At 41.8% G+C, this 25,671-nt stretch overlaps 1 protein-coding gene across 3 annotated transcripts in view; it reads left to right on the top strand.

The window, feature by feature from the left end:
• Positions 1-25,671, top strand: part of GOLGB1 (golgin B1) — a 40,858-nt gene that overhangs the window by 8,169 nt on the left and 7,018 nt on the right. For all 3 annotated transcript variants that reach the window (XM_040061091.2, XM_040061094.1, XM_058420113.1), the window contains 13 exons: positions 2,870-3,022; positions 3,963-4,085; positions 4,510-4,623; positions 6,454-6,865; positions 7,524-7,612; positions 7,917-8,013; positions 11,185-11,258; positions 12,908-12,995; positions 13,833-13,900; positions 14,816-19,767; positions 20,571-22,521; positions 23,960-24,138; positions 25,376-25,541. In XM_040061091.2, the coding sequence (XP_039917025.1) occupies positions 2,870-3,022; positions 3,963-4,085; positions 4,510-4,623; positions 6,454-6,865; positions 7,524-7,612; positions 7,917-8,013; positions 11,185-11,258; positions 12,908-12,995; positions 13,833-13,900; positions 14,816-19,767; positions 20,571-22,521; positions 23,960-24,138; positions 25,376-25,541 (8,466 nt within the window). The remainder of the gene's footprint in view (positions 1-2,869; positions 3,023-3,962; positions 4,086-4,509; positions 4,624-6,453; positions 6,866-7,523; positions 7,613-7,916; positions 8,014-11,184; positions 11,259-12,907; positions 12,996-13,832; positions 13,901-14,815; positions 19,768-20,570; positions 22,522-23,959; positions 24,139-25,375; positions 25,542-25,671) is intronic.

The raw sequence follows: 25,671 nt of genomic DNA on the forward strand, positions 1-25,671 counted from the left end.
CTTATCTACATGCAGCATGTGTGTGTAACATCTGTGTGCCGTTACATGACTTCGTATAGATTTGCTGTTGAGGACTGGTGCGTGTTCTTGCTTCAGAATTCAAATTTATCGGTTGAAGAAGGCAAAATGAGAGAAAGATGATCATCAGTTAATTGGTGCAATACAGGTTTTTAAAAGAGGCCTTAGCTATTTTACTGAGAATGGCAAGGCCTTGTGTGGAGTGTTGTCATGTTCCGCTCACTTGGAATCAGGAAAGATAAATTCTGAGAGGAGCAAGAGACTTTCTGTTCTCCCATCGTGTTAGTAGCTGCGCTTGGGAGACGCTCAAACAGCTTGGTTATTTAGTCAACCAAAGTCAGAGAGGAAACGTCACTTCTTTTTACAGTTGTATGAGGAAGGTGAGCATCAAGAAAGTGGGAAAACTGTTAAAGGATAATGCGGGTGAATGGATGAATGTAAATTAGCCATTAAGAAAAACATACGCATATATGGATATATTCAATAGACACGTATACATATATAAATATTCCGACTAAATATACATTTACTCATATATAGGCATATATGTATATATGCACACACATGTGTATGCAGACGTGTTAATACATGTGTGTATAATAAGGACAACTACAGGTATTCTCAAACTGGGGATGCAGCAAGTGTTGTGGAAGGCAGGAAGATGTGCAGGAAGCTGCTTTTTGTGTGTGTGTGTGTGTGTGCGTGTAGGGGAGGAAGAGGGGGTGAAGGTGTTGATGTTGTGATTTACTACTATACCTAACAAGACTGAAGTTTGGATGAGACTGGGAGTGAGATTCTGTTGATATATATATTTATATTGCAGAGGGAGAAGACGTAGAAAACTATTTGTCTCTAACATAGAGGAAGGAGAATTTACAGTACTTGAGAAACGTGGGCCTTCTAATTAGAGGAATGAGGGCTTGAGACACTCTCCAGTGGCCGTGGTATGGACCACAGCCTTATTTGGTTTGGTTTAGTTAACCCAACAACTCAAACATAGTTTGAGTGAAATTATGTTAGGGCAGTTACCTGCAATATTATGTATTTGACCCAGAAAGCACTAGCTTCTTTCTTGCAAGGTTAGACCTACTGAGAAGATACAGAGTCCTTTGTTTACATTTATTTTTCCAAGAAGATGCTGTCTTGAGTTATGGGGGTGTTTCGTAGAAAGTTACCCTGCCATTTGAAGGTGAAAATTCTAGGCTAGAGTTTCTAAAGTACTGAATATTAGCAAAGGGCTGGTTTTTTTCCTCTCTGTGATGTGGGCCCTGTGGATAGGCTGTATTTTAAATATCTTATTAGTACTACTACTTCCTGGGCTTTTAACAGAGTGCCTTGTTTTGGGAAGAATGGAAATATCAGCTTATCTCTTTCTATCAGATGGCATTTATGTACAGAACAATTGAGGCTCCTCTCCAACTTTTGGAGAGGGTAAAGAAAAAATTATGTTCAGATATAAGAGCTTATACATTTTGGAAAAACATAATATTTAAAAGCTTGAGCCCTGGAACTTTGTGGCTGTGCTACTGTCCTTAATTGTGGCACTCTGTGTAATGGTCAGTGTAAGTGGCTTTTCCAAATCTGACTGTAAATATCAATCCTGAAAGCGAATTACAAATAGGCAAACTAACCCACCCATCTTCCCCCCAGCAACTCCTCTGCCCCAGCCTTATAAGTTATGTATATCCCTGGCTTCTTAGAGCTTCCTGCATTTCTGTTCTTTACTCTTCTGTCCTGTTCTATTTCAAATTTAAAGTGCAATTGAAGCTTCCCTGTCTCTCTGTTCTGCCTCCTGCCAATGACCTCTGTAGGTGAAATATCTTTTGAGGAGCGGTAGCCTCTTATTGCTATTACACTGATTTATAAATACTTTAAACCACCTTCGTAATATTTTCAGAATGGGTTTAAAGACATAAATACTCTGTAGAATTCTTGTGTTATTGCTGGTATTTGACCCAACACCTGCCACAAATAAAATGAAAGAGGTGCATTCTATATATATTCAGTACCAAATACCCAGCACTAAGTGCTCACGGTAGCTGGAAGTGCTGAGATGAGAATGTAGAGCAGGTTTGTCTGCTCAGGGACAGGTGGTGAGGGACGCGAGTGGAGAGACAGAGCGAAGAGTGCGGGTGTAGTGTGCTGGGTTGTCTGAGTAGACACAGCCTAAGCACATTTTATGTGACATGTTGTTTACATTTCTTGGTCATAAGCAGAGGGTTTAAGTGCTTCAGAGTGGAGTAGAACTGATAGTTTTTTTGCCTGTTCCCTTTGCTTGTATCTAATAAGTTCATTGCTATTAATCCTGTAGTCTAAAGAGATTTCCGTGGGCATTTTCTGTAGTCTAAGATGTCTACCCTTTGTTACATTGGGAATATCCTTCTATAGCTAATTTAAAAACGTTTTTATTTCTGGTATTAGAGACATTTGTGATGTTAAAAAGCCTCACAAATCAGGGTAGTCATATAATAAGTAATGTATTTAATAATCTAATTTGCCTTAGTTTATATAGTGAGCAGTCACGGACTGTTAGCCTTTCCAAATGCTTTGACGCTTCTGAATTAAAGGTATCTTGTGCATATCTACACAGAAATAGGGAAAATAGTTATTTAACACAGGACAACTTCAGGTAAAGAAACAAAAGAATTGTAAAGTTAAGAAATAGAGCAATGTAGTAAAAATAACAGTAAACAGTAGTAAAAATAAGCATCTGCTAAGGAGTCAAGAGTGAAGTAGCATTTTAATGTCTTTTTTAAAATTAATTAATTTATTTAATTTATTAACCAGTAATACTGGTAAGTTTACTTTCTTCTATATCTCTTCTTCCCACTTTTTTCTCTTGCAATATCAGAAAAATGAAAATACAGATGAAGGGCACAGAGAAGAAATGGAAGTACTGAAGGAGCAGCTCAGGGAGCAAGAGAAGACTGTTCAGGACCTGAAGAAACAGCTGGCTGTAGCCACAGTAAATCTGAAAGATGCTGAAATCAAGTATACAACACAGGTACAGATTTTTTTTTCTATTCATCAGTCTGCATTTCCCACATCACCGCTTAGACTAGTATGATAGAATAGAACAATGCTTACACAGCTGGTCTTCAATTCCCTTACCTCAATTTTTTCAGTTTTGTTCCTCCTCAAATCTCCTAGGTCTGTCAATTTCACCGCCTTTAGCTTCTCCTCTAAACATTATGTAAGTCTTTCACAATCCCCAAATGATCTTCTCCTGCCCCCCATCCTGTATCCCCAGGCCACCCTTGCTGCAAAAGTTGCTCTGCAGGTAAGAGATGGGGTTTCACCTTCGGAAAAAGGGACTGATGGCTCACTGAGGAGGGAGGAAACAGTCCCTGCAAGGGCCTGGATAGGGTGTCCCTTCCTCTGAGTCAGAAGTTGGGTTCTTCCCTGTCTGTCCTTGCTGTTCTGTGAAGGGCTTTGCAGTAGCTGGGACTGGAGTGTTTTTCCGGTTGCCAGGCCTGCCATCGCCTGTGTTTTGCTGTGGGTGTGCAGGGCAGCTGCTTATCACAAGAATGTAACAGCTTTGCTGTTACATTGTAGTTATTTGTGGAAAGATTTTTTTTGATACTCCAAATTGCAGGTTAGCTTTTGAACTGTGGATTGGGCTGCATCCTATACAATTAAAAGCCCAGAAGTTTTATGAACTTTTAATTACCTAGTAATCATATATTTTACTATTCTGCATATCTGTAGATTAAATTCTACGCTTTTTTCTTTCTGGCATCTGAAATCTTTCATTTGTTATACACATATTAGTAGGATAAAGGCACCAGGTAAAGACACCATTTGACCAAGATGATGTATAGGATTGTCAAGCTGAAAACTCCATCACATACGCAATATGCTGGTGCATGTTGAAAGCAAGCCTGCGTGTTTGTCAGGTTCATAACCCTGTTGGTTTGTTTTTATTTTGTGGCTTATGTTTTCAGCTGAGTTCCCTTCAGGAAATGATTCAGGAGAAGGAAGCTCTCCTGGAAGAACATGTGCACCAGCATCAAGCTGACTTGCTCAAGATGGTGGTCCAGTCAGATATGGAAGTAGAGATGCAACAGGTATACTTGATATAATAATCGTATCAGAGGAGGAGGAAGGAAAAGGGCTTCTACCAGAACACACCTTGAAAGAACAGTTCTCGTTAAAGTAACTCAAAAGGGATAAGAAGAAAGATGCTTTGGTTGTTTGGAGCTTTTTGGAATGCTAGTTGAGACTCTGCATCCTAGCTTCAGACTGCTGGTTTGCTCTCAAAGAGAAATAACAGTTGAAAAAAGTGTTATGTTATTGTGCTCCAGTTCCCTATTCATGAGGCAAAGTAAGCTCATGCTACTGCACCAGGGCTCCAGAATAGGTATCAACAAAATGAATTAATTCAGGCTATCAAAGTAACTGTGTTATGGAAATGAGGCGTATCAATGAAATGTGGGAATCTAAACTTACATTGGTCTCCCCAGTGCTGGAATAGCCTTGTCTCTCTCATAGAACCTGCGCACACTCCAGAGAAAGCTTGAGGAGAAGGAAGCAGCTCTGTTAGGACGAACTCAGGTGGTAGAACTGCTGCAGCAGGAGTTACACGCTGCTGAAAAACAAAATCAGGTATCTGGTCATGCTTTTTATTGCTTTACTCTGTGCATGTGGTGGATGGGGCCTTCGTCAGTATCTCAGAAGTTACCAGATGAGGTGTTTTTTGGCACCAGGTTTCTATCATGAAATCAGCTGGGGCCACCCTCCCTGGGTCAGGCGTTAGAGCTGCAGGTCTGTGTGCACAGCTTACAGCAGCTACTGCCAGGCAATGGGGTTCTGCAGTTGCCAGCTCTAGTGATCCAGGTTCTGGGCAAGTGGACAAGGTCTACATCTATTGAATCCCACGCTGCTGACTGTACTTTCAAAGCCAAATACACAAACCTTTGCCAAACGCAGAAGTGCCTAACACAGTGCTGCTGAAGCATCAGTGTTTCTGGACTGCAGTATCTGAGCAGAAACAGCTATTCTTTGGTATGTCTTGCTGAGAAGTTGCATATATGGTGACCCCACTTGTGGAGTGGGGTTGGTTCTCACTTCATCGGTTTGGAGTGTGAAGAGGATGAGATCAAGTCTGTGCGTATATGACTATATAGACATGTGCTCCTTGAGACAGGATTAAGAACACATCCTCTTAAAAGGTTGGTTTGCAGATAGAGGATGAGTGTATTTTTAGTTTTTTCAATATCTGAACTTCTGAAAATTCTCCATCCCTTTAGAAGACTTACACTGAATCAGTCTCATATAGGCTGCATGATCTTCAGCTAGTCTAATGCCAAACCTCACTTTGATAATTTTTACACACTTGTGCCCCACATATTTTCTTTTGCTCTGTGTCCCAGCTAGGCACAATGGTGGGTCCTCTTACTACTGTGAAGAGGTAAAGAACCTCAGTGAGCTGACTTGTACTCACTGCTGACTGCATTGGTCTTCAGGGTGTGTCATGGGGTGGTGGCACAGATATCTTCATGACATAGTTGTTGGGCTCCCTTGGCTTCTCCTCGGTGTCTTTGACTTCCCTCATACATTCTGTGGTCTGAAGGAGACCTGGTATAGGTACAAACTTGAGGCCATGTGGCTGAAATCTACCTATAAAGTAAAAGGAGCTCCTCATCAGATTCCTCCTGAAATTAGCTATGCTGACCATCCACAGCTCCGGGAGGAGGAAGTTTGACAACAGGAGTTTGGGCAGGTGTAAGGTCTGTTTCTGTCTCTTGGTCACCTTTAATCCCTGGTAGACCAGAGCCTTCTGAGATCTTTTTTAAAGCAGTGGGTACTGTATGGAGCCCTCTGTTATCTCCAGATTCATATTTCAGCATTCCCCTTTCACATACACACTTTTGTTCTGGTGGGTTTTTTGAGGGGTGGGGGCGGGGGGGGTGGGTTTTTTTTTTGGTTGTTTTTTTTTTTTTTTTTTTTTTTTGTTTTTTGGTTGTTGTGGTGGTGGTGGGTTTTTTTGTTTGTTTGTTTTTCGTTGGTTTGTTGTTGTTGTTTTGGTTTTTGGGGGTGTTTGTTTGTTTGTTTAATTCTACTCTGTAATTTTTGGGTTCTTCCTCGTTTGTTGTAGCCCTTCCACCCTTTTTTGGAAAGTTTGCTCTCTTCTAAAAGAGAGCTCCTGGCCGCTGTTCTGTTGCGTCTTTCCTCTACGTTCCCCTCCTCTGCAACAAGACTTACCTTTTCTTTACCACAACTACAAGGAGTTGTTTCTCCCAGCATTGCTTTCTTGCAATTTCCAAATAGTGGGGCAATTTCTTTCTAACAAATAGAAATTTCCAACGTGTTTGTTTCCTCCCTTCTGCTACTCAGGTATTTTAAATGGATTAATGAAAATAAAATTCATGTGTTTTGTTTTGTCAAGGTATTTAACTGGTTGAGAGAGAAATTAATTTCTGTATCATTTTACAGACACTCCTAGATCAGTGCCAGAAGATGGAAGTGGAGTTAAGCTCCATGAGGGATGTGCTAGATGCGGAGAGGCGAGGGTCTCAGGATCTCAGGGAGAAGATGGAGCTGGAACTGGCTGAGAGGAAGCTGTCTTCCCATCGCTTGCAAGAGGAGGTGCAGCATCTCTCAGAACAGCTGGAGGAGGCAAGAAGAGCACAAGCTGAACTAGAAGTGAAGTATAAAGACCTGGAACAGGAACATGGGCTGGAGGTGGAAGAGAAAAACCGGCTGCTCAGTTGTCTTGCAGTGGCTGAACAAGAGCTGCGGTGTGGCCACGCTGTCCTTGGAGCTGACAAGGACCAGCTGAAACAGGACGTTGGCCAGCTCTTGGTGCCATCTGTGGGACATGGAGCTACAGCACACAAACCTCTGGGTGAGCAAGCGTGGCAGTTAGGTGGAGCAGGTTCTTAGGAGCCTGAGTATCACTGGGTTGCCTTCTCTTTGGCTTTGTTTTTATAGCAGCTCATAAGAATGGCTTGATGTAAGAATTCCTAATTGCACAGGGACATAGGAGTGGTGGTGCTGTCTCAAACTAGGTGGGTCTAGTTCATTCTCACCATTCTGTCTTTGGCAGCTGCGAGAGGAGCAGAAGTGTGGGGCAGCATATATGGTGCTTTGCTTGTGTACTGTCCCAGCCTCTTGTCTTTTGGGGCTTACGCATTTCTTGAGAAGGATGTATTTTTCAGTTGATTTTATGGATTTGTTGGATTTTTTCTGTCAACTTATGTAAGTCCTTTTTAGATGTACCACATTCTTCACAGTCTGAATTCCTACTGAAATTATAAGTAAAACAACCAAGAAAAGCAAACTGTACCATTTTCCCCATAGTCCTGTGATAGAAATGATGACAATGATCTGGCCTCGAGCTTTTATTTCAAATTGATCTTCTTCCAGCTTCTTTGTGGCCCAAAGCTGGAGCAGTGACTAAGGGATAAGGGATTTTGTACGTTATTGTGCATGTGTGTAAAATGGACGTAGTTTGGCAAAAAAGACAAGAACAGACCTTAACTCCCCGTTTTCCCCTCTGTCAGATGAGCTACAGAAATCTGAAGAATTTGTCTGCTGTCTGGATGAGCTGAAATCCCAGCCACAAGTTCAGCTCTCTGAACTGGCGCAGCAGGTTTGATATTTTCAAATGATTCTCATAAGTTTTTCTGGTATATTTAGGAACTGAAGCCAAATTATATATCTAAAATTCAAATTTTTTTATCATGCATTGCTTGAGAAAGGCTTTTATTAGTTCTCTCAGCTGATGGGCAGGCATGTTATGACTAGAGAAGCCTGGAAAGAAGTAGAAGTCAATTTGAGTAATTTAAAAGTTGCCAATTGATTTTTTTTAAAAGTTAAGCAAATTATCAAGGGCTAATATGTATTTAGAAGTGGTATTAAAATTTATCTTTCTCCCCTCCATCCTGTTTAAATAGGATGAATCAGCTTCACAGGAAAAAATAGTAGATCAGGAGGACCAGAATGAGACTTCATTCCTACCCACAGAAAACTTGGAAAGACAGAAGACGGAAGGTCGTATGATTACCTTACATATTTTAATATTCTTAATATACTTAAGAATTATTCTAGAATTAGTTTCTACAAAATAAGATGTAGCTGAAGTGGTAACTTTACCCAGTACAAAATGCTGACAGCCTGCAGGTGGGAGGTATTTTTGGTTGCTTTTGCTGAAGCAATAAGGGACCTGTATAGATGCCACGTATAAAAAACCCCAGACAATTACATTAGTTTTGAGTGTCTGGTCATGCAGACTGGTAACAGCAATATCACAGTTCTGTCAGAATTATACTATAAAATAATGGATTCCCTCACATGTTTACTCTGGGGTCTGGTGCGCTATGACAGTAGGCTGTCTTGATTTTTGAGAAATAGATTTGCTTTGCTTCATTCAAAGATAGAATCTCTTCATAAGAATCTTGATGGGGGTACAATCACCAATAAACCAGATTCCTACAGTCCTAGAACATCACCTTTCTCTTTTTTTCTTCCAAGATCTCAGAGATGCAGGTCTTTAATGAAGTTCAAGACATTGTTTAGAATCACAGCATGGTTTTGTGTTGGAAGGAACCCATAAAGATCATCTGGTCCATCCCCCCTGCCCTGAGTAGGGCCATCCTTCTCCAGGTTAGGTTACTCAGAGCCCCATGCAACTTGACCTTGAATGAGCCCAGTGATGGGGCAACTGACAGCTATTCTGGGCAATCCGGAGAAGCAGCCCTCTTGAAAGGCTGCAGTAGGGCCTCCAGATCTGAAGCCTTTCCGCTTAAGGCTGAACACCCACAAGTCTCTCAGCCTTTCTTCATGGGAGATACATTCCAGCCTTCTGATCATTTTTGTGGTTTCTTCTGGACCAGCTCCAGCAGATCTACATCTGTCTTGTACAGGGTAGCCCCAGAACTGGACACAGCGCTCTGAGTGGGGTCTCACAAAAGCAGAGAAGAGGGTGAGAATTGTCTCCCTCAGCCTGCTGCCCATACCTCTTTTGGTGCAGCCCAGGGTATGATTGGCTTTCTGGGCTGCAGGCTCAGGGTGCCAGCTCCTGTCCAATTTTTAGTTTACCAGAATCCCAAAGTCTTCCTCTGCAGCCTATTTTCAATCCATTCACCCCGCAGTCTGTGCTGGTTCTGGGTATTGCCCCAGCTCAAGTGTAGGGCCTTGCACTTGGCCTTACTAAACATTGCTCTGCACAAGGGCTGACGGGTGCGTTCCTCAAGCTTGTCCAGGTCCCTCTGGATGGCATGACATCCCCCCAGCAAAATCAGCTGCTCAGCCAGGTGTCACCTGCAGGTGTGCCATGGGTGCACTGCACCCGACTGTCTGTCAGCAGTTAGGACACTAAATAGTCCCGGTGCCAGGATGGACTTCTGCAGGACCTGAATCCCACTTGGATGTTGAGCCATTGACTGCAACTCTTTGCACACAGCCGTGCAGCCAGTTTCTTGCTCTGCCTAGCAGCCCACCTGTCAAACCCATATCTCAGCAATTTAGTAGCAAGGGTGCTGGAGAGACCATATCAAAGGCCCTACAGAAATCCAGCTTTCAATCTGATAATCATGCCCCAAGGTACAACTGAGTACATCCAAAATGCACCTGGAAAACTTTAGTTAGCTTTCTTAAAAAGCAGCTCCTCCCTCTTCTGAAAGGAGTTCCACCTGAAAAATGCAGTGACTCAGAGCTTCACTGTCACGGTACTTAAAACATCTTTCCCAATGCATGTTTAGCTGCATGTTTACTTCAAAACAAGCTTTTGCTGCTGTTGTTGCAATTCTGTTCCCAGTGGGTGCGTTGAACACTTGATTGCTGACTTTTTTTTGATCTTAAACACTAGGAGATGTAATTTCTTTTTAAAAACTACAAAAATATTAAATGAAACACAAAAAATCATAATCTTTTAAGTCTGCTATGTTGGTTCTAAATACTTTGTTACTCCTTTTTGTGCTGTGAATTTGTCAGTGTTAATTAAAGTGGGATACCTAAAACTGCCCACTGTAATCCATTCCTAACTTGGATAGAATGAAATAAGGATTTATAGATAGTTTTCTTATATTTTGCAATTTCTGATGCTTTTCAAGCAGACCTCAACAAATGCCTTCAAATTTTAAGCTGTTGTTGTTTGAAATATAAAGATTCTTGAAATCCTTGTAGTCTTCATTTCCATGGGTTTAGCAGTACATTAGACCAGAATATCTGTAACTCTCTTTACATCTATATGGATTCCCTAAACTTTTCTTCAGGCAGGTCTTTGAATGATTGAAGGTCTCTCCTCCTGCTCTGTGAGGGAACATTGAATGAAGCTTTCTGTAGTTCACTTGGTGGAAAGACTACAGTACAGTATGAATCAATAAAGAAAAGCCATTATCGTAGAAAACACAGACTGCCTTCCAGTTGTTAGAATTCACAAAGCATTCATTTGAGCTTCCTCAGCTTCCATAATGCTTGGCAAATACAGTTTTTTATAATCAATTGTATGTAGAAAAGTGTTTAAAGGAGTACAGAAGAAAACCTTGTACTGTATATTGATGCTCTGTGTGTCCTCTCTTTATGCTCAGAAGTGAAAAGTACAGAAATTTGTACCCCTAAGAGAACAGTTTAACTTGGTCCTGAATTTTTTAAGATATATTAACGTATTTTTCATACCATCGTTGTTAGTTAACGTGTTCCCAAAAATGGGGCCTGTTTTTTTAATGCTTCTAAGTTGGTATTTCTGGGAAAGACACAGTATTCATTGCTTTACCAGCTCCTATACTAAAAAGTTGAGGCATCGCCTAATACATTAATTAGAACTGAGATGAATTACAGAATGTATTTTTCTTGTATATTTACAACAATTTCTCATATTATTTTTTCCAAATGAAATTTGAAACATTTTGCTACAATAGTTCTTTCTTTGCTCTCCTTTATAAAAATATTTCTTAAAACTTGAATCTCTATTACCTGTCTTTCGGTATGTTGGTATGACAACAATTGTTCTTTTCTAAAAACTGCTTAAAACAGCATGTTGGTTGTGTGGTTGCCTCTAAAAAAACCAAAATCCATATTATCTGGTGACAATGTTAAGTGTCTCCACATAGATGTTATTAACAGCCATGGGTCCTTTCTCGAAAGCTCTTGGAGGAATATCCTGTTACTGTCTAAAGCAAAGTCTTAGGTTTCAAAGAAATTTTTTGTGTTCAAATGTTTCAGAAATACCACATTTGCAACTTGTTCTCCAGGAGTCTCAGCAGGAAGCTGTGATGGTCACAGAAGATGCAGAACAGGTAATGATTAAGCAGCTGAAATAAGCTAAAACTGAAATAGGTCAAGGGCTGACCTTAAAACAGCTAAGCTGCCATGGTCTTTTTTATCAATCCTCTTTGGAAGGTTATTATTAACTAGATTAAAGATGAAAGACAGAAATAGCTTCCAAATACAGCTTGCACTGTGTTTGTAAACAGACTGTTTCCCTTTGCCAGCTGTGTGGATTTCTTGTGTTCTTCATCCACCCAATCCACATATGTGCTATTTTCTACCTGTTGTGAGTCAGTTTTTTCAGCAGAAACAAACAAATAAATAAATAAATGGGCTAATCTGAGACAGGACTCTGGAAATAAAATTCCAAAGGCTCAGCTGTCATTATATAAGATGCCCTTCAAGCCAGCCCTGTCCACCCCACTGCCCTGATGGGCACCTGGCTGACTGACTGTGGGGAGCTGTGTGCTCCTTGAGCTACTCCACCGTGTCCAGCTGCAGGTGCAAGTGCAGTCAGGCTGTTGTTGGGAGGAATGCAGGATTAGGAACCTGCTGCTTGGCTTTGTGCTTAGTATGGGGAGGGAGATGACAGCCTCTGTGTATGTGTACTGAGGATTTGCTGTGAAAGTGATGGTTAGCTTAGATCAAGGTCTGGCTCTTTCTAACCTGCTCTGCTGGCCCATCCTGTCCACAGGGGGAAGGTTAACGCTGTGTTTTATCTAATACATTCCTTTCTATCAAGAGGGTTTGTGTATTACTGTGAATTATTAAGGTAAAAGTTGATATTTGGAGCTGGGGAAACTTTTTGAGTCATTCATCTTGCTTGGCTCAGACCCTTGCCTTCCAGCTGCCTGCAGTCAAGCTGTGAGCTGGTAGCTCCGTGGGAATATGCACACACCCACACACGTAGTCTTTTCAGGGGCAGATATAAGCATTTGAATTATTTTCTACTGCCCCTTTATAGACGATGGAAAAAACAGGTTCGTTAGCATATGACTCACCTGGAACAAAGTGAATGTTGAAAATGGGTCAATGAAAGCAGCCCTGGAATTGTCCATTTCAATGTCTTTATCATAAAAGGAGTTCAGCTAAATAGCTTGTATCTAAGCTTTTACATTTGAACAGCTATCCCTACTATTTGTGCACCTGACCCGTGGCTTTAGGCCAAGTAATGTAGTTACCCAAACCCAGGTTAATCTAGCAGTTAAAAGGTTCTTGTGGGGTTATTAGTTTGTTTGTGTGGTAGAGCCCAGCATAACTTCATTGGGAAGACTCCAGGTTCTTTATCTGCTGGAGCAGTGAGACGTAGACTGACAGACATGTGACTTCTCATGTTCTCTGTTGGGGTGCTCAGTGAAAGGTTATGATAACTGTAGTTAGTCCCTTTGAAGTAGCAAAGACGGAGGAGAAATCATCTCAAGGTGGGAAGGAAGTTATTTAAGTCACTGCATCCATGTTTATGTTAATCTGCTGAGATATGTCGTAGTCTATTGCTTAACATCAAAACCAATCTATCTTTTTTTTTTATTATTTATCTATTTTCATTAGGCTTCAGAGTTGTGTCCAGAGTTGGGATAGGTTTTACTTGAGGCTTGGCAGAGCAGTAGACAGCTAAGAGAGCTGTCTTCTTGTTTCAGGATCCTGGCTCAAAGCTCAGTGTTTTTTCTTCAACCCACAGAATAAGAATATTGGTGCTGAGGCAAAATTGCAAGACTTGTGGACTGTGGAAGCTCCAGCCTCACATGTAGACCGCTCTTCTTCTGCAGGTGGGGACACAGAATAAGGCATGTGACAAGAAAATTGTGGAAATTTGAGAAGCTTCAGGGACAAATCTTAAAATTATTTAGAAAGAGGAGCTCTGAGGTCAGAATCTATAGATGATAATCTACAGAAGGCACAAAATACTTACATGAAGTAGAAGAGAACACTCTAATGTGGGATGGGTAGGATGTACTAGAAGAGAAGAGAAAAGTGGTTGCTAAGATTAGAAAGAGAGAATGGTTTGAAGGAGTGTGTTTGTAGATGCAAAGACTGATGTGTAAGGCAGAGAAGAGAATTAAAATAAAATTAGGATCTCTGTGTTTCTCTGCAAGCCAGTAAATTTCTTTTTGTGTCTGGAATTGGTTATCCCCTGCATCCCACATGAAAAAAAAAATCAAAAACAAAAACAACAAACAAAAAACAAACAAACAAAAAACAAACAAACAAAAAACAAACAAACAAACAAAAAAAAACCAGTCAAACCAATCTATTGCCTGGTTCTCTTGTCTCTTTGGTCTTCATGCTTCTGCAGGGGTCAGAAGTGCTGTGTGCAGGTGACACCAGCATGCAGCAAAAACAGGGAATTGCACAGAGCCGTATTGCAGCTGCAGGGTCTGAATTGCTGGCTGGGGTTAAACTGCAACAGGATGTCTGTGCACTGCATAGACTCAAACTCTGGGTTGTTTTCTTGTGAGCTTGGTTTGCTGCCTTTTTTTTTTTTCTTTTTGTCTTTTCTCGCCTTCTATAGACGCTCTGGTCCCATTTATTGTCCCTTCACTTACCTACTGATTTCACCTACAAGTTGTTACACTGATGGTGATAAGTGTACCTTTTCTCACTAGGTGTTTCAGGAGAGCTGGTGAATTCTGAAACGCAAAAGCCTTTTGGTGACACTTCCGTGCTCTCTGAGGTACAAATGTAGTCCAAAACCCTTTTGGTCTCAGTATTGTATGCATTTGCAGATATGAAAACTTTAATTTAGTTTAGAAGCCTCAAAGAGTTGGCTTTTTTTAACCTCCTGTGACTTAAAGTGGCTGTTTCATTACGACAGCAGACCGTTTTAAGAGCAGCTCTCTTCTAAGGGCTCCCTGTAAATTGTTTCTGCCCTCCAAACTGATGAACAGCCTTTACAGTGCAGTGTGTTGACTTATTGGTGGGCTGTTGATCCAAGCCTTCTGGGGAAGATTTGTGACTGCTTTTCTTTTGTAATCTGTTTTGGGGGATGGGAAGAAACCTTCAGATAATTATTTGGAAAAAGCCAAGCACTTTGTTCCAGTTGCTTTGTCTAGTGCTTTCACTTTGGACATGGACGCAGACTGGAATATGGGCTTCTATTCTGATTCTTTGCCCTGTTAAATAGAGAGGGGACAAAACCATCCTTATCATGACTAGGATGCCATGAAAATGTGGCTGATTAAGTAGACTAGAGGGCTTGTGAGAATCACAGGAGAACTTAAACAGTTCAGAGTTATACTATCTTGTAATCAAGAGAGAAAGGGGGAAAAGGGAATAGGAAGTTGCCCTTATGGTCTGATCCTGAAGCCAGAATCTTTCATGCTGCAGCTTCAGAAATGGAAATTAACAGAAGTGACCTGGGAACTCACAAAATCACAGAATAGTTGGGGTTGGAAGGGCACTTTGGATGTCACCTACTCCACCCGCCACTGCCAAGACAGAGTCCCCCTGTTATTAGCAAGGTTTCTATTTATTGCAGAAGCCAGCTTGAGAAGGCTGCAAAAGCTACAAAATGTGGAAAGCAGATAATTCCAAAAGTTGCGCTTTCACAAGATTCAAAGGAACAATGATACCTGCTATTTTCTTTCAGGCAAGAACAGATGGCTTTACCAATGAAGTCAAGCAGTTTACTGAGGAAAGTTGTCCACCTGAAATTCTAGAATATATTGCTGCAGAGAAACAGAAAGAGCTGTCAGTTTTGCTGCTGGAACTGAAAGAAGCCCAAGAAGAAATAACTTTTCTGAAAAGCCACCTCAAGGGTCCCAGTGGCCAAACTTCTACAGGCAGCCAAACAGAAGCCAGCCAGCTGGAAGAGAATTCACAGATACAGTATCTGGAGCGGGAAGAGCAGGCAGCTTCAGATACAGAGAGTGTCTCCTTACTGAGAGAAACAGAAATGCAGCAAATTGGCTTACTTCGGGAAAACGGAATCAGGCTCCAAGAACAGCCTCAGGGAAGCCCTGGCACCTCTCAATCACAAGAACTGGTAAAGTTACAAAACCAAATTACAGAACTGCAAATAATTCTGCAGAAATCAGAAGAATCCTTTAGGAAAGAACTAGGAGAAAAATGTGCAGAAATAAATAGGCTAAACCGGTTGGCTGAGGAATACAGACAAAAAAAAGAGGATCCTGAAAGTACATTTTGTGTTTTGACCGAAGAACGAGATCAGCTCTTGTGTCAGGCAAAAGAACTTTCTACCATAACAGAACTGAAGGAGCAAGTGAAGCAACTGAAGGAAGAACTGGCTCTTTCAGAAAAGCAGAGACTGTCAGACAGTCAAAGCAGTCTTCTAAGAGAACAAATCCAGAGCCTTAAAAATGAATTTAAATCCAAGGATATAAAAATTGAAGCTTTGCAAAAGGACTTGGATGAAGCACAACTTCAGATTTCTGACCAGGACATGCAACTAAAGGATGTGAGAAGTCAGGTTGAGACAAAGGAATGTGAAGTACTTGATCTAAGACAACTTTTGAGGAAGAATGCAGCAGAGATGGAAGAGCTTTCCCACAAGTTAGCCTTAAAGGGACACGAGGCAGCAAGCCTAGAACAGCTTGTTGCTGAGCACACCAGGTCTATAGAGAGCCTGCAACAAGCCTTGCTAGAAAAGGACCAACAGATGGCAGAGATCAGTGTCAGCATGTCTGAGAAAATGGTCATCCTGAATGAAGAGAAATTTTCTCTAGGAAATGAGCTGAGGAGTCTTAAGGAGCAGACAAATCTGTTATTAAAAGCCCACGAAGAAAAAGAACAGAACACAGGAGCAGAAGATACATGTCTGAAATGTGAGGCATCCGAGCAGCAGAATGAGACAGAAGCAGTGAGTAAAGAAAATGAGGAATTAGGAAATCAAGTTGAACTTCTGAGAAAAGAAAACGAGCAAGTAAAGCGGAAGCTGCAAGCAGCACTTGTGAACAGGAAGGAGCTTCAGAAGAAAGTAGCCAGACTGGAGGATGAATTAGAACAACTGAGTAGAGGACAAAAATCAGAAAACTCAGTGCCTCAGGCAGCTGCAGGGAAAGAAAACATGAGAAGCATGATCAGCAAAGCAATGAGTCTTGCAAACCAGCCCGGTAAGGACTATCTAATTCAGATGCTTTCTGAAAAGGAATCTGAGTTGCAGAGCATCTGGAAGGATAAAGAACCTACTGAAGCATGGCTGCAGGCAGTGATTGAGGAAATGAGACAAAGCTTACAAGGTAAGGCAAACACTGTTTCAATTAAAGATGAAATCATGGAGCGTCAGACAATTCCTGACAAAGTAACTGAAACCACTGAAAGCCCAGAAAATGATGAAGAAAATGAAAAACATAGTTCAGCAAGTACAAATCTGGAAGAAAAACAAAAGTCTGCTCTTAAAGAAAGGATTTCAGTTCTTGAACAAGAAAAAGAACAACTTCAAAAAAAACTTCAAGAAGCTCTGGTATCTCGCAAAGACACTATAAAAAAGGCTCAAGAAAAAGACAGGCATCACAGAGAACAACTGAAACAGCAGAAAGATGATTACAACATACTGCAAGAACAATTTGATCAGCAAACCAAAGAGAAGGACAGCATCCAGGCTCAGCTCAGACAACTTCAAGAATTGAAAGGATCAGCAGGGAGTGTTTTGGGGAGTCGAGACAGGTTGGATTATTCATGCACGGAAGCAGAAGATACAACAAATAACAAGTTTGTACAAGTTGCAGATGTTTCTGAGGAAGAGTTGAAAAAGCACCTTGACAAATTGCAGAAGGAGAAAGAGAAATTGGAATGTAATATCAGCCATATGCAAAAGGAACTTGCTCACAAATCAGAATTAATCTCTGATTTGCAACAGCACATAGCACAGTTGTTTGTAGAGATAGAAGGGCTAAAGAGAGCCTCTGACCAAGCTGAAGCTAAGGGAGTAAGTCTTCAGACAGAATTGGAGGAGAGTCAAGGAAAAATTTCTGGAGTGGCTAGTCTGGAAGACTTGCAAATCCTTGTGCATCAAAAGGATGAAGAAATGGAATTTCTAAACCAGCAGTTAAAGGAGAAAAGTGAAGCTCTCAGTAATGTGCAAGCAAAATTGCTGGAAAAAGAAGACTCGGTCAAAAGACTCTGTAGTCAGTTGGAAGCTCAGGCTCAGGTGCATGAGGAGCAAAGCAAGCGGCTACAAACAGAGATGCTTGAAATTCAAGAAAAGCAAGAGGACAGTGCAGAAGCAGCTAAACAGAAGAATCAAATGCAGAGAAAGTTGCAAGCTGCGCTTATCTCTAGAAAAGAGGCACTAAAGGAGAGCAAATCTCTAAAAGAAGAGCTGGATAATGCTAAAACTACTATTGACAGTCTTTCTGTCAAGCTGACAAATATGGAAAGCCAAATATGTGGATATGTTAAAGAAACAGATACTTTAACAGAAAAGTTAGCATGCCTCACTGGAGAGCGAGAAAAACTTACTGCAGAAATTGATAAACTACTTAGAGAAAATCAGAATCTTGATGGATGCTGTAAAAATCTTACACTTACTCTGGACAGAGTTGTTCTAGAGAAGGAGAAGCTGGAGAAGGACGTGGAATCACTGAAGAACTTTCAAGCCACTGAGAGTTCTGAGTGGCAGGAGAAATACAAGGAGCTTCAGGGAGAATATGAAACTCTGCTGCAGTCATATGAGAATGTGAGTAATGAGGCTGAGCGAATTCAGCGTGTGTTGGAAACTGTTAGGCAGGAAAAGCAGGAAATTTACCTTCAGCTAAAAAGAGCTGAAGCAAAAAAAGAGGAAACAGATAAGCAGCTACAGGAAGCTGGACAGGAAATTGATGAAATGAAGGAAAAAATGAGGAAATTTGCAAAATCAAAGCAGCAAAAGATCCTGGAACTAGAGGAGGAGAATGAGAAGCTTAGAGCAGAGATGCATTTTACAGATGGAGAGCTACACAGGACTGGAGAGCGCTTTACAAACACTAGCCTGAAAGAAGATCTGGACTGCTGTAGGAGGGAGTGCCAGTCTCTTTCTACTCAGCTTGAGACAGTAATGGCTGAAAAGGAGTCTCTTAATCAAGAGATCGTGGACTTGAAGTGCCTTTTGCAGTTAACGGAATCTAAGCTGAAGGAAAGCGGAGAACTTGTAGACAGGTGCGTCACCCAGCCGACAATGGGGGAAGAAACCGATGAGGCAGTTGCCGCACCGTCACCAATGGAAAGGTCTGAAAATCAAGTGGACTTAACTTTTAGACCTGAACCTCCTGCTGCAGAGCTGGAACAAGAGGCATTTGAAAGTGATAGACCTTATGAGGATCCTGGTATCTACAGACAGCAAATAGCTGAGCTCACCAAGCAAATTACAGAGTTGGAAGATAATAGAAGGGCTTCAGAGCAACAGCTGGGTGACATCCGCAGCTGTGTTGAGACTTTAGCAGGTGAGAAAAAGGCTTTAGAGCACCAAATGGAAGAGAAAGTCCATGAAGTGAATGATCTGCAGGCTACAGTAGCAAAGATGGAGCAAACGGTCCAAAACGTCAAAGACGAGTTGGTGAGAATGACAGCGCTGAAGGATGCTCTAGAGGCTGAAAAGGATGACTTGGAAGAAAGGCTCATGAATCAGCTGGCAGAACTTAATGGAAGTATTGGAAACTATCAGCAAGATGCAACAGACTTCCAAATCAAAAATGATCAACTGAAACATGAGCTTCAGAGTTTGCAGAGAATAATGCACAAACTTGAGGAGGAGAAAATTCAGATGGCAAAGGAGAAAAGCAAAGCAAGTTCTGAAAAACAAAAGGAATTTTTAGAAAAGCTAAAATACAATTGGAGAGCAGAAAGCAGCACACATATAAAGGAGCTTCAAGAACTGCTGAAACAGAAACAGCAGGAGATTAAGCAGCTGCAGAAAGACTGTATTAAAAGCCAGGAAAAAAACAGTCGTTTAGAAAGAACTGTTAAAGCTCTGGAATTTCTGCAGAGTGAGACTCAGAAAGAGGTAGAAGCAGCCAAAGAAACTTCAGCTAAAGCAGCTGAAGACACCAAGAAAGCCCAGGCAGAGCTTGCTCTCTGCAGAGTAGTGTTGGATGACACTCAGAGTGAGGCAGCAAGGGTTCTAGCTGAGAGTATCAAAGTGAAAGAAGAGTTGCAAGCAAACAAAGAGAAAATTAAAATTCAAATGAAGAAAAAGGATGAGGACTTTGAGAGAAGACTGCAGCAGGAAAAAGACAAGCACTCAAAGGAGATTAAAAACATGGAGGAAAAGCTGGCAACATTACAGAGGGAGAAAGACCATATGGAAACAACTGTTGATAATCTGCAAGACTCCTTGAAGACAAAGGATCAAGAAGCCAAGCAACTGGAAGGCAGTCTAAACAAAACACTAGCCCAGCTTGCAGCCTTCACCAGGAGCATGTCTTCCCTTCAGGATGATAGGGATAGAGTGATAGATGAATCAAAAACATGGGAGAAGAAATTCACTGAAACTATTCAGAAGAAGGAAGAAGAAATACGTTCAAAAGAGGAAGCTTGTGTTGTGCTAAAGAACCAGATGAAACACATGACCGTGCGTGTGGAAGAACTCCAGACTCATATATCGAGGTAAAAAACCTGCGTCAGGGGAAGTTTATCAGGAAAAAAGTTACTTTGTATTTGTTGTCTGCACAAGGACACAGGGTGATCACTCTAGAATAGTCCTTCTTCACGTCATTAGGATACCTGTGTTAAGTCTGTTCTCTGTGACAAGCGCTCACCATCTGACTGCTATCCAGAGTCTTTGAAATTTCAGATTACAGTTTCCTTTGAATGGAGTTTTTGCACTGAGAGGTCAAGAGAGCATTGGTATACATAATTCCAGTTTAATCCCCAAAAAACTTTAAGGGGAAGATGGAGCTATGGAAACCTATCAAAATGTGTATACATCCGTGTATTTCCAAAATTCAAAACCAAACCGTTCTTACATGAGTAACATTGTTTAATAAAGTTTGTGTGCTGTGTCTTTGCATGCTGAAGCATGAAATGGACATCAGAGGTATCAGATCAGCAATTTCATTGTGGGGGTGGCATGAGGTTGTTTTTGTTGTTAGTTACAATGGATGAGGGAAGTAATGTAATGACAAGGAGTTGTTAACAATCAGTATTTAAGTGGCTCCATTTTTTTCAGTATTGACATGAACAACTTTAAAATTAATATACTCCCCTGGCACCACTCCTTCCAGGCAGTGGTACAGTCAGAAGTTTAAAAGGTATCTTGAATTTTAAATAGAGAGATATTTCCAGCTTGCTTTCTTTAAGTAAAACAAATTCTGTGGCTTTTCTAAATTAGTATAAGAACAGTGTTAGTGTGTGTTTACATACTGAGATACTTTCTGGATTTTTACAAACTTTATCTTTTCTGTTTTCAGGCTGGAATGCAACAAGAAAGACTGGGAAGCTGACTGCAGGAAGGAGATCCAGCATCATCAAAAAACATGTGAAAAGTTGCAGGAGGAAAAAAAAGAGCTTTTGACTCAGCTTGAGGAGTCTCAGAAACTGTACAGCAAGTCTCAGAATGAACAGCAGGAACTGGAGTCAGAAATCAGCAGCCTGAGAGACCAGCTTGCTGACTTAAAGAATTCCTTCAACAAATGTGAGCTGGCCAGGGAAGAGCTGGGGACTGTGGTCAAGCAACAAGAGACCAGTATCCAGAATTTTAAACTCAACTGTGAACAGCTTCAAGCTGATCTGCAGGCTTCCAAGGACCTAACAAATAAGCTGCATGAAGAAACCAGTGACAAAGATCAAAAGATTATGAGTTTGCTGTCTGCTAAAGAGGAAGCAGTGATGGCTGCTCTAGCTGAATTACAGCAGCAACATTCTGAAGAGATGAAAGAGTTGGAGTGTAGGCTAAGTAAGGAGGAAGAAGACAGAAAAGCCTTGGAAAATGAGAAGAATAAATTTCATGACAAACTCAATGTTCTCACTGAAAAGATGAAGATAAGCAGAAAAGAAAGTAAGCAGCAGAAGGCACAACTGGACTCCTTCACCAAGTCCATGTCGTCTCTGCAGGACGACCGAGACCGCATATTGAGGGACTACAAGCAGCTTGAGGAACACCATCTTGTTATGATCTTGGAAAAAGACCAGCTAATTCAAGAGGCGGCTGCTGAAAACAACAAGCTCAAGGAAGAAATGAGAAGTTTCCATAGCCAGATGGATGACCTCAACTCTGAGAATGCCAAGCTGAACGCAGAGTTGGTGCGGTACAGAGAAGATCTTAACCAAGTGATTTCAATAAAGGACTCCCAACAGAAGGAACTTCTCAAAATACAGTTTCAGCGGATCCAGACTCTGGAAAATGAGAAGGCAACCATAGAAGCACAGCTGAAAGAGTCGGAGCATACTCAGGATGATCTCAGGAAGCGCATGGAAGCCTTAAGAGAGGATAAAGTCAGTATGTCTCAAGAGATTGAAACTCTTCTGTCCTCTCTGTCCCAGGTGCAGAGAGAGATGGCAGCATTACATGAGGGGAGTCCCATCATGGAGTGTCAAGCAGAACTTAAGGCTCGGGAAAAAGAGGTACAAGAACTGAGTCATGAGCTTTCCCTCTCCCAGAAAAGAATAACGGAACTTGAGGGGGAGCTAGAATGTGTTCAAAGGGATGCGGCCAAGAGAGTGGGAGAAGCTGAGGACAGGCTTCGGAAGGAATTGAAGCACCTGCATCATGATGCAGGGATAATGAGGAACGAAACCGAGACAGCAGAAGAGAGAGTAGCGGAGTTGGCACGGGACTTGATGGAGATGGAACAGAAATTGCTTGCAGTCACAGATGAAAACAAAGATCTCAGAGCTCAAATTCAGTCTTTTGGGAGGTCCATGAGCTCTCTTCAGGATAGCCGAGACCAAGCCAACGAAGAGCTTCATGTTTTGAAACAGAAATACTCTGCAGACTTAGAGGAACAAAAGAGTCTAGTGCAGAATCTTCAGAAACAGATAGCTCAGCTACAAGAGGAGCAATGTTCCACTGCCAGGAACCGAGATACGCTGAGGTCTGAGCTGACAGAACTGCAGAAGGCTATTGACGGAAGAGGTCTCTTGGCCCAGATTGAGAAACTTAATCAGCAGCTCAGAGCTAAAGATGATGAGCTTCTCCGCTTGTCTTTGGAATTGGAAGGCTCTTCCAACCAAGTCAAATCTTTCTCCAAGGCTATGGCAAGCCTGCAGAATGACCGAGATCGTCTGCTGAATGAATTGGACAAAAAATATAAGATTGAAGAAGTGAAACAACAAGCAGGAGGGAGCGCTTCCACCACTTCTTCAGAAGTGCAGAGTCTGAAGAAGGCACTGGCCTCCTTGCAGAGTGACAGAGACAGAGTAGTAAGTCCATGTTCTCTCTTCCTGCTCTTACTTAAAGCACCCCACAGGAGGTTTGGATCTTCAAGTCTTAAAATTCAGTGCACTTAGATCTGGTAATTGCAATGTGATGCATTAGATCATTGTCCTCACAAAATCACAGAACAGTTGAGATTCAAAGGATCTTCTAGAGATCTTCAAGAGACCTTCTAGTCCAACCCCCCTGCACAAACAAGATTGGCTGGAATAGGTTGCTGTGTACAATGTCCTGTTGGACTTTGAATATCTCCATAAGTAAATATTCCACAGCTCCTCTGGCCAACCTGTTTTTTCATGTATCTAGAACTGGTTTCCAGAATTGTTGCTCCCTCACTTTCCCAGGGATGGAGATGAGGCTGACCAGACTGTAGGTTCACAGTTCTTCTTTCTTGCCCTTCTTGTCGGTAGGGACGACATCTGCTTTCTTCCAGTCTTCAGGAACCTCTTGGGTCACCATGGCCTTTCAAAGGTAATGGAGTTGCCTCCCAGTGACCTTAGCATTTGTGGGCATGCTCCATCAGACCCCATGGATCTGGTATGGGCCATCTGTATTATTTTCTCTGCCATGGAGGCTGTGATTTCCTTGTTAACTTCTCATTCTGTTGGCTTAGTTTAACTATGAAATCATGGAAATAAGGTCCTTGTTAACCTGCTTAGTTCACATTTGTGTCAGCTCATTTGATTTGCCTTAGATTTCTAAAAGAGACTAGAACAAAGGCTTGAGTTTCCTCCTCCTCTCAGCAGCTGATTTTCAAGGCAGGTACAAGACGTTGCAGATTCCTTTTGGCATCCTTGCCTGCACGCTGGATGTGTCTGTGTTTGTATATTCCCTGGCACAGTGCAGCCCAGCAAGTTCCAGAGTTCTCGTTGCTGGTCAGAAAACAGACTTTGTTACATCCCGCTGCCACTCACTAAGCACTGTCCCATCTCCAGAGTCAATCGTGTCTTCTTGTCTTCAAAAACTATTGCAGTGATGCGTGCGTAACAACAACTTATTTCTAATTGCAGCCTCGCTGGAACTGGAGAGCCAAAAGGATTTTGCTTATCAGTTTCCTGATTTATAGTAAATACCAGATTTGGGATTTATTGCTTAACCAGCTCCTTCTGTGTCACTTAGTTTTCCTCTGAGTAAGATAATTAATATTGTAGCTTAGAGTCTTTTTGTTAGTGTATGTCACATCTTCATGGGAGGGCTCAAAACTGACTGCCCTCATTAACAATAGAATTCTCTGAGGGGTTTTTTGCTGAGCAGTTTTCAGTACACTGCTGTATTTGATGATTTAGTTTCTAGTTCCTCTGTCATCTGAATGTCATCTTGTTTCCCTCCAGATGCCACAGTAAGAAATGCTCTTAAACAGTTCTAAGTAATAAACCTGATGCTTGCTCAGCTGTCACACACTGATTTTTTTCTCTTTAACTCCAGATAAAGGAGCTGGAGAATCTGCAGCAGCAGTACATCCTGGTCGGGGTGGAAGCCGCTGAGAATTCTCGCTTAAAGGCACAACTGCAGCAGTGGGAGCAAGAGGCAGACAAACAGCTTCGTCTGCAAGAACAACTGAAGCAAGAAGGAGCTGTGTACCAGCAGGAGCTCCAGCAACTCAGGTGGACTGTCTGTCTTGCTCCCTGCCTTGGCGAGGTTGCAAATGTCTTTGTTTCTCTTAAAGAGCAGTTGTGGGCAGAGGTAGAGGGAATGCTGTGAGACCCTCAGCCTGGACTGTGCCAGGTGACACTGAGGCACTCTGCCCTGGCCAGGAGAGAGCACATGTTTCTCTCCTTCGGCCGCTGCCTCAGAACTACAGCCCAGCAGCTTGGAGGTCAGTGCCTGTATGAAATAGATCAATGACCTTTTAGTTTTTATTTCCTTCATCCAGTGGTCTGTATCACCTGTTGGAGTGGAAACTGAGGCTGTTTCTTGTATTGGAGCTTATATATATGATCACAGTACTCTATTCCAGGCTGCTGCTGAACACCCTTTATTATCCCACTGGCATCGTAGTTTAGAACATACTAATTTTGTGTGGCTGTCTAATCCTTTATTTCACTTGCTCTATATCTTCTAGGTTGTTTTTTGGGTTTTTTTTAAACTGTGTAATTCAAGTCTAGTAAAATTGTCTTCTCCAACTGGACTAAAACTAGTCAGACAAATATGCTCTGTTCTGAAAATGGGGTAAAATGCTTTCAGATAGTTCAGAGATCCATTTAAGAATGCCTGAGGCTGGAATGAAAAGGGTGGGATTTTCTTTGTGGTCTATGGCTTATCTTTGTCCAGAGTGATATAAAAGCTTGTAGCTCTCTCCCTTCCCCCTGCCCCCAGTCTGACCCTCAAATTAACACTTCAGGTCTCATAAAGTTTGAAGCATCTTACACATTTTATTTATCTTGACAAAAAAGCAGGAGGTTTATTTCCTGTGTAGCTTTTACACTGTAGATGAAGTGATAGCTTCAGGTTGGTGTGGTGGGATCAGTACTGGGTCTGGTGCACATATGACCACACAGAGAAATTATTATGGGGACGAGTGGCATTGCCAGTGACTTCCTTGACAAAACTCTGTACAGTGAGATGAAAACAATGTCCGGGAACACAAAAAGTGTGAAAAAGTGACCCTAGGACAGCATGGAACAATCCAAAGGGTTCAACCAAACACAGAAAACTTCCTTAAACCAGCTTTTAAGGTTCCTGTACTTAAGTGGGTTGTTTTAGCTTGGCTCGGTTATTAAACTTCATGTCTAGCATGAGGTGATGATTGAATCACCCTTGGCTCATTCTTAGCTGGATACCTGGACGTCATAAGTAATACTGGTAATTTCCTTCTAATTTCCCTTGTTTTATGCTGGGCAGACAGGAGAAGGCCACCTGGGAAAAGCAGAGCAGCAGCATGAAGGAGCAGTACTTGACGGCCATAGCAGAGAAGGACAAGCAGCTGAGCCATTTACAAAGGATCACACAGGAAATGAGGCTGCCCTTCAACAAGTCTCAAACCACAGAGGAGCAGCATCAAAGCAAGGTGGGTGGAAAGATGCAGATTCTTTACTGGAAATGTGAAGCTTGAAACTCAGCCAGAAGAGCATGTGTTGCCTGTATCCAACTCCTACGGACTGCAGTACTGGATGTGGTTGTGAGGCCTCCGAAGATAA

Source organism: Hirundo rustica, chromosome 4 (assembly GCF_015227805.2).
Source record: "Hirundo rustica isolate bHirRus1 chromosome 4, bHirRus1.pri.v3, whole genome shotgun sequence".
Taxonomy (NCBI): domain Eukaryota; kingdom Metazoa; phylum Chordata; class Aves; order Passeriformes; family Hirundinidae; genus Hirundo; species Hirundo rustica.